Source organism: Leiobunum rupestre, chromosome 1 (genome assembly GCF_980474605.1).
Source record: "Leiobunum rupestre chromosome 1, qqLeiRupe1.1.hap1, whole genome shotgun sequence".
Taxonomy (NCBI): domain Eukaryota; kingdom Metazoa; phylum Arthropoda; class Arachnida; order Opiliones; family Sclerosomatidae; genus Leiobunum; species Leiobunum rupestre.
In genome coordinates, this window is record NC_143384.1 from 87,044,285 (window position 1) to 87,054,168 (window position 9,884).

General features: G+C 34.9%; 1 protein-coding gene across 1 annotated transcript; it reads right to left on the reverse strand.

Moving 5' to 3' along the window:
- Nucleotides 1-6,602: 6,602 nt before the first annotated feature.
- On the reverse strand, nt 6,603-8,738 carry LOC149968689 (uncharacterized). Its single transcript, XM_090168575.1, has one exon. The coding sequence runs from the start codon at nt 8,736-8,738 to the stop codon at nt 6,603-6,605; it is 2,136 nt and encodes a 711-aa protein (XP_090024701.1).
- Nucleotides 8,739-9,884: the final 1,146 nt, after the last annotated feature.

Consider the following 9,884-nt stretch of genomic DNA (forward strand, 5'->3'; position numbering starts at 1 on the left):
GTAGATTTTCTATATTATGGAACTAGAACGTCGTAAAGATCTTGTATTCGGAACGAAAATGGTTGTAATATAGTATATGTTAAAACCTTGAACCGTCAATTTGCTAATGTTGTTTAAATCTTCAATGTTTGTAATAGAAATTAAAATAGTTGGTGGAAAGTTACCGTGCACATATAAAGAAAAATTATATTGGGTTATAAGCGATTGTTCAATGATTTTTATACATCAAAAACAACAAAATCATAATCAATTCAAATTGAAATATTCAACAAAGGCTATTTTATTTAAAACATCAACCTAACATTTGTTTCAAAATATCAAACTTATTTTTTTTTTAAATTTAAATCTCAACTATTTGACAACAGATACAAATATTATTTACGGATAGAGGAATTTATAACATTGTTATTTAAATTGTTATAAACTAATTAATTTTTCTTTAATTAGAGCTCAAACTTATTTTTAATGAATCTTTTGATTATTTTTCTATTAAATTATTATTCTTATTTTTGTTTTTGGTTTAATTTTATTTTATTTTTTAATTAACTCAATATTAATTTAGTATATTTGTTTGTGCTGTCTTGTTTACCAACATATATAAACATCCTTTTTTTATCTGCAAAGTTCGTTTTGGTTAATATAAATTATAATTATTATTGAATATCTTCAATGAAAGTAAATGGTTGTTTTGAATTTTTTTTAACAAATATTAAAAATAAAATTTAAATTAATTTTTAAAATATTTTTATAAATAGAATTCCTAACATATTTAACATAAGTTGAAAATGTAAAATTCGCTCTGCAAACATAAAAAACCGAATACTTAAATTTTAATAACTAACAGATGAAATCCGAAGCACATTGTGAATGTAACAGAATTAATAATGACACGGTAATTAAGGTTTAAAATTAAAAAAATAATCGATTTAAATATCCTCTTTTTTTTAAGGAACATGCTTCTGCAATTAATATTTATATTTTGAATTCTATGTACTTAACAGTTGAATTGTCCGTACGTTCGAAAAAGCACACAAGTTCAACAAGTGACGTTGCCTGCTAAAACATGTAAATAATTTCCTTTATGTAACATATACGTTAAAATTAACTTGTTTTATAATTAACATTCGATAGTGTACAAGGTTACACTTATTTTTGAGAAAATTAACTTTATTCTAGTGAGACATTCCAAATCTGGCTATTTTTTAATAATGATTCTTCTATTTTTTATCTTAATTTATAATAAAAGCTCTTACAGATAATTGATTTATAGAAACTACGCTGACAATATAAAAATACAAAAATGATACTTTTTTATTTATTTTTACGTTTTTAATAATTAAATTTAATTTATTGAAATATCCTGGTAGCCAATACAGTTAGTCTTTTGCAAAAGAAGTATTATTATTATTATTATTATTATTACTAATAGTTGTTAAGTATTATAAACGATTGTATCTTCAAAAAGTAAATTGTTAATAAGCTTTGTTTTTAAAACAATTCATTTTTATTTACAATTTTTTTCAAATTAGAGGATTTATAAATTTATATTTTATTAATATCTAGCATTTGTTTGTAAAAACCAGTTTTTTCTTCTCACTGGCTCTGTTGAATGTTTCCTTGTGAAACGTGATCTGCGTTTATAATTTTATCGTTTGTTAGAAAATTGTTGAAAAATCCAAACTAGTTTTACAAGGCTGTAACTGTAGTTGATAACGTTTACACGTGACGATAATTAAGGGTGGGTATCAAATTACTTCTACAAGGCTAATGCAATAGATGTTGAACCAGTTATATCCTAGAGGTAGTTTTTATTTATGAATTTAAAGATATCGCTGGCAATCCGGCAGAATTTCATAGAGCGTGTTTCTGGTAACGTGTTTCAGCAGAAAAGTAAACTTATAAATCAAAGTAAGTAATGTTTAATTTTGAAAATAATTAAAATTATTAAACTTAATTTTGTTTTATTTTAGCCACCGTTAAACACCCGTTCGTTTACTGTGTATAGCCAGAGAAAATTCTATCTACAATGTTGCTATTTTTGATTTAAAAAAGTTAATTATTTTTTATTTATTTTAACTTAAAAATGTTTTTCCAACTTTAGAATATATTATTTTACTATTAAAAATTAACCAGACATCCGTTTGGGTAAAATTATAGTCTTTCGAGTTGCAAAAGTTAGTGCTCGGCAATCGATTAATTTTTTTCCATGAATACAATAAGCTCGGCTATATTTAAATATTTATTTAAATAACCAATAGTTTAATAAAAAATGTTTAAATAATTGAAAATGAATAAGCCAATTATTTAAATAAATACCACTTTTATTCAAATAAAAGCTTTGTTGCGTAAAAACATAAATAAGTTAAAATGATATTTTTTCTCATCTTTTTTTAAAATAAATCGGAAAATTTGTGGATAATGAATAAACAATTGCAAACACTAGTAAAAAGTATCAATAAAAACAACATTGTATCTTCAAAAATGTAAGAATTATTTTTATATTGGTAAAGTAATACGTTTTATTGTAGGTGGATAACATTATACTTTTGAATGGCTAAATAAAATGAATTTTTTCATAATACATAAGCGACTATATCTCTGGAGGATTTCGCCCGATTAAGTTCATTGTAATGTTTTTAAAATGTTTGTTGATTGTTTATGTAATTAATTTATTATTTTAAAATAATTGTTTTATTTGATTATATTGTTTTAGAATGTATTAGTGTACTATTGAAAACCAATTTCCCTGATAAAATTACACCTTTGTATTGCAAATGTTAAAAACAATGTATCTCCAAAAGTAAATACATTTTATTTTATTTATTATTACCAAAATTGGCTATATCTCGGGCGAATATTGGCCAGCCCCATTGTAATTTGTTGTGTTTTTAAAATATGTATTGATTGTTTATTATGTCGTTATTGTATTATTTATTTATCTCCAAAAGTAAATAAAGTTTCATTTCAACAGGGGTAAAACATAAGTTATTGGTCGGATATTGACCAATCAGGCCTATTGCAATTTGTTGTGTTTTAAAATATGTATTTTATTTCGACAGGGTAAGTTAAATTGTATTTTATTTCGACCGGGGTTATACATAAGGGGCTATATCTCGGGCGGATATTGACCAGCCCCATTGTAATTTGTTTTAAAATGTGTATACATAGTTTGCACCGAAGGGAGGGCCTATGGTCTCCAAGGAAACTGGGAGGGCGATCAAAAATTCAAACCATTTCGCGCGTAGCTACTAAATAGGTAGCCATTTTGTTGGTAATCTCGTCAAAGCGACAAAACGTACGAAAATTAGATTTATGCTTTCAAATTTTAAATGGGCTCTAAACAAAGTCAGATAAGATTCTAAGGCCGGGTTATTTAAATAAAATATCAAATTACGACAGAAATATCTACGAAAAGAAGTTGACAAAGCTTATCAAAGTTAGGCCTTTGCAGTCATCCTTTTTACAATTACCTTCGCTATCGAATAAAATAAACAATTTTCGCTCTCCCTTGGTAATTGAACTACTCGAACAATTTTTAACCAGGCAGATAACCATTTTTAACGTGAAAATAAATCCTTAATCATTTGAAAATAATTAAAATCCGCAAACAGACGATTGAAACTGTTAACCCTCCCGTTTTACTAAGAAATCTACACCGGCAAAATGGTGGCATAGAATCGTTCATTCTAGCTCAAATTAAATATTTATTCTTGGTTCTTATATCTATACTTGGAACTGCGTCATTGATGACGTAGGGATGCAAACTATGTATTGATTGTTTATTTATTTATTTCCAAAAAGTAAACAAAGTTTAATTTTCAACAGGGGTAAGTTGGATATTACGTGATTGGGTGTGGCCAAAAGTTGCCAAGGCTATACAGCGAAGGTTTCCCCATCTCGCAAATAACTAATTAGCATTTTAAATGGCGAAAAAACGAAAAAAATAAAAAAACGACACCAAAAGTTAATTAACATAGGTATTTGGTGGGGTCACATATTACCACCCATATCTCGGGCCGACCTTGTCCGATCGTGTCCCAACTTGTTGGGGTGATAGACCGAGGCTTAGGGGTGGTGTACAGGTGTCAGGCGTCGAGGTCAAGGATCATCTTCAAGGTGAAATTTTAGATTTAAAACAAAAATATGTTTTTCAATTTTTCCAAGGACAAATTTTTGTTTTTGGAAAATATTTTGGGGGTGTTTTTGGGGGGTTATGGTGGCCATCTTGGCGGCCATCTTGGAAAAAAGGGTTCATATTTAGTCCTTCTCTACTTACGAGCTGCTGTTCTTCTAATGGCTTTGCTGGATCGTCTCTCCAAATGATACGCTGCCAGGTCGTGTCATCGGGGTGAATCAGGATTTGTCGAAACATTTTGGCAATGTCGGCTGTCATCACGATTGGCCAAGAACGAAATCTAAGTAGAAGGTTGATGAGATCGTCTTGCAATCTCGGTCCAATCAGTAGCGTGTCATTGAGTGATTTTCTAGCCGTAGTTTTTGCGGAAGCATCAAAGACGACGCGGAGTTTAGTGGTCGTGCGGGAAATTTCAACTTTATGACTTTACTAGAGAGCGTGGTGCCATCTATTAGCGGCAAATGAACCTTAAATATCAAATAGTTACATCATAAAGTCGTCTGAGACAGAGAACTACACTGAGAGAAAAAACCCTAGTTTTAACAGGATAATTTTACATGAACCGTCTGTATATGACATGCACAGAATAATCCTGTAATATTTACTGTTATCCTTTAATTTAACAGGAGATATTTACATGAAACGTGTGTGTACAACTTCTACAGAATAATCATGTACAAATTACACGTATCCTTTATTTTATACAGGAACATAAGTACATAAATGGCCTGTATTCTATAAAAATGTGTTGGTCTTGTAAAATGTACAGAAGGACATTGTTAAAATGTTCAGGAATATTTGCAGCTGTATTTATTACACACATCAAGAGTGTAAAATTAACAGTTCATTAGGTAAAATTTACTTGAATAACAGATATGTACTTAAACAGCTAGCTTCAGTAAGATTAACATTGAAGTTCCTCAAAAACATTTAGCATTATTGACACTGTAGATATACTGGAATCCAATATTTTCAATTTACAAACTTCAAACGTATAATTCATCGGAGAGGCATTATTTTTGAAAATCTGGTTATTTCAGCACACAAATGTTTTAAACAGAGCTTTGTATTTATTTGTTCATTGCTGTGGGGGCGCACCCCGTACGACCACCCTTCATCTACTTAATTAATAGCATCTGAACCCCGTAAATTTAATTATGCATAATGCATGGTAATTTCTTTGATAATCCTTCACCCTGCAGACCAAGAAATTATATGGAAATGTTTTCGATTCCGACATTGCCCAAAATTATATTTTGGGTGCACTGCCCAAGGCGGAGATTAACTAAACTTTGACTTTCAATAGCACTATTTTGAAATCTATTAATGATAGATTCATGATATGTTTTGTGGTTATAGCCATCCATTATCGGCCTCAAATGGTTTTAATTAAATATTAATTAAAACGTTATACAAATTGTACGAAATAAATACGAAAAATGTTTAAATATAAAAACCGTGAGATCATATTTGATACAACCTTAGCGAGTGTTTCTTTCGGAAAAGAGCGAGCGTTTTATATTTAGTCGTTTCTCGAATTGATTTACAGCAATAAACAATTCGGTAAAATACTACTTACGTGATTATTTACTTTGGTTAATAGAGAGGCCATAGGCTTGGCCCGATTTATCTTGAACCAGAGAGGCTCACAATTAGATTAGTACCTATCCGGTAAACCTGAAAACCCAGTTGCCTCGTAAAACATGAAAAGTTTGGTTGAAAAGTCTTCTGATTGTATGGTTATTTTTTAAACAAAAGCATTTTTACTAGTGAATAGCTGTGTATCAGTGATTACGTAAGCATGCAAATTATAATCGTGCTATATTTTGGATTATAATCTCTTTACGTAGGCTACCTTAGCTATATACTAGAAATCAACCTTACGCGTGAAACTTTAAAAAATACTAACCCAAAAGGACTGAACAGAAGCCGAATTATTAAAAACCAAAGAACTGGTTGTGCTTTTTGGGTCTCTCTGAGGGATTAGACCCGTTTAGCCCCGAATTGTCTGTTCGGATAACCTTGTTATTATATTTTATTGAAAAATGTGAGATCGGCCCTGCTGATTAGCTGTTTTTTTTCCTAGCTACCACGTCAAAAGTTCAGTTTCATATCCGTAAATTTGACTTAACGTGTTAGTGTATTTTCTACAATATTGTTTGTTGAATTAATTATTTGCTACTATCGAATTCACTGAGATGTAAAATGTATTTTCTACCGACGGATGTGTAAAACCAACTTGAATATGCCAATAAAATTACGTATAAGGGTCACGTACTCCAGACTGTTATTCATGTTGATTTGACAGACTTTATTCCTGTGTTATTTACAGCTATTTCATCATGCTAAATTAAGATAAAATTACTTGTAATATTATAATACGGAATAAGCTGTTATATTTACAGAAACGTCTTGGCATCCCCTGCTTCCAACACTTTAATGTAATTTGAACAGGGTTTTTTTTCTCTCAGTGTAAGTAGTATGCCGTCTCGGTATCTTGCTTTGGCATTACTGACTTCATGTGCCCCATCGTTGCATATTCCTTCATGAAGGTGCGATACTGATTGTACAAGTCTGGATTGGTTTGTAGGCGACGTTCCAGACACAGGAATCTTTTGACTGCTGACTTCCGAGAATTACCGAGTTCCTTTGGATCTGTTTTAAACGGGAGACGAACGATAAATCTTCCTGTCTTGTTTCGAGTATAAGTGGCTTCAAAGATCTGCTCGCATCGTTTTTCGTCGATCGTCAGTAGCTGCGGGGACGTAACCTCCTCTATCTCCCAGAATTTCGCCAGTTGCTCATCCAGGGTACAGCCATCGATTTGGATGGACGTCGTCAGAACCGATACTTCTTCTTGGCATAATGAACCTCCGATCGCCCAGCCAAAAACAGTCTTGAAGGCTACTGGTAAGTGTCGTTTTCCTTGACGTTTCCCTTCTTCGATGACGTTGAAATAAACATCAGCGCCTAGAAGGACATCGATTGGACTTGATACGCAGAATGTTGAATCGGCGAGTTTCAGACCCTTTATGTGTGGTAGATGACTCGAGGGGAACGAATGACTGGGTAAGTTCTCGGTAACCTTCATTAGGATTAAGACTTCTACTTTCAAAATATGGTTGGCCTTTGTCTTGATGTGTAGTTTCACGCTTCCCCGTGAAGTTCCAATGCCGGAACCTCCTATGCCACCGATAGATAGATTACAGCGAGTACGTTTTAATTGCAATCTTCTGATTCCTGGTTCGCTGATAAAAGTGGCTTGAGATCCAGAATCCAATAATGCTCGTAGCGGTTGAAAATGACCAGTGTCATCCTCGACTTGAATAACCGCTGTTGGTAGGAGTACTTGGAAATCTCCAGACCTCTTAGTTGATAATGACGATAGTTCCCTGGATACATGTGCGAACACTCCTGGACTGGAACTGTTTGATTCTTGATTTGGACGATGAAGTAAGCTGTTGTGTTTTAATTTGCACAGTTTACAAGTACCCCATCTGCAGTCGCTACTCTGATAATCGCCCCGTAGGCAGTTGAAACATAATGAATACTTTTTCACAAAGCCCCAACGCTCTTCGACGTTGGCCTTCAGGAATTCGGGACACTTGCAAATTGCGTGATCATCGCTGCAAATGATACATTTTCCCTTTTCGGCTCCATGATGAGAGGTCATATACTTCCTTTGATGAGTAGATTCTCTCGTTCTTGAAGCTACTGCGGACGATTGTGATGCAGCCAGTGCTCGGGCCCGCTGTTCTAGGAACGTAGATAGTTCTTCATACTTCGGACGTTTTGTTCCAGTCATCGACAATTCCCATTGACGCCTTGATTCGAAGTCCAATTTTTCCTTGACTGCGTAAATCAGTACTGCATCCCATTGATCTACTGGTTCTTGTAATACCTTCAATGATCGGATACATTCAGATGTCGTATCGATTAACCGCCGTAGAGCTGAGGACGATTCCTCCTTCACTGATGGCTGATTGAATAATCGTCGAACGTGTGCTTCTATGATTTCTCGTGAATTGTGGTACCGATTCTTGAGGATATCCCAAGCTTCATTATAATTGCCGTCTGTGAGCTGAAGCGACTGAATAAGGAGCGCAGCATCGCTGTACGTAGCATTCTTTAGATAGTGCAACTTCTGAGCCCCTGATAGTAGCGTGTTGTTATGTACTGTGGCGACGAATAAGTCGTGGAACGGGAACCACTCGATGTAATTACCACCGAATCTTGGAAGGTCGATTGGCGGGAGTCTAATGTCGGCGGTAGGCTTGGATGGTACAATAGCAGTTGCTAAAGCCGCCGCTGATCTCTTGGCATCGGCATCTAGAACGAGTCGTTCCATCGTCTCTGATCTCGTCATGATGTTGTTATACTCTGTATCGTGACCATCTGATTCGTCTGGCTTGCAATTATGCATAATTAATTCTTGGACTCTGTCTAGCTCGGCGGTCAGCTTCTGTATCTTGTTAAGATAAAATGGCACATCTGAGTCAGTCAGGGCTATCAGTTCACTCTTGGTCAATGGTTTTAAAATGTTGTTTTCCAGTCGGGTGACTTGACTTTTGATATTCTTACGTTTATTCAGGATTGCGTCCATGATGACTGGCAACGTTCTTGACTGATTGCTGAGTTGAAATTAAGGATTTCCAAGTATCTCACGAAATGATAGCTGGAACCAACGAGATTGAGGCGTAAATTCAATCGATGCGTTCGTATCCGGCTCGACGGACCAAAAATGATCGTGGACTTAGAAGAATAATTTACTCAGTCAGCTTAACTTTTTAAAACAATTTATTATTTACATTACTGATACGAATACATGACTTGACCAGACCAGACTGCCCTACGATTAAATTTAAAATGCCTTATATATACAAACTAAAAAATACAATACAAATAAAATTACACAATGTTCTGGTTTTTTTACGTTTGCGTCATTTTTAAATGGGCTTAAAATATGCTAACAAAAACAAATTAAGTTTACGCTATTTTACACCCAACAGACATAATCTTCCTTGACTTCCGAAAGGCCTTCGACTCGGTTCCACACTAACTTCTTAAGTCCAAGCTTCACTCCTACGGGGCCCGTGGAAAAACCCTTAACTGGCTGTCGGCTTACCTTCAAGACAGGAAATTCCGCGTTGTCCTCCCTGGCGCTACTTCTACTTGGTTGCCTGCATCATCTGGGGTCCCCCAGGGTTCAGTTCTTGGGCCACTCCTCTTCATTATATACATTACAGACATTGGCGACAATGTAGTCTCCACCCTCTACATCTTTGCCGACGATGTGGCTCTTTCCCGGGCGATCCTGTCGCGTCACGACTGTGAGCTGCTGCAAGGGGATCTCAATACCATCAATGCCTGGAGTGTGCAGTGGAAACTTCCCTTGAACACTGCCAAATGCGCCACAATTTCACTTCGACGCTCTGGTCAACCACCAGTTGTACCAGACTATCACGTTGACGGTGTTGCTCTGAAGGTCGTCACTTCCCAGAAAAATCTTGGAGTCACCATCACGGACACGCTGGAGTGGTCTACCCACATTGCCCGGGTGACCTCACAGGCCGCGCGTGCATTGGGTTTTGTCAAACGACATCTGGCCCACTGCTCTTTCAGCACTAAGTCTCTGGGGATCAAAGCCTACGTTCTCCCTATCTTGGAGTACTGCTCGGCCGTTTGGGCACCCGCCACGGCTAGCGGTATCCATTCAATTGAGGCTGTCCAGAGACGGGCTCTTCAGTTC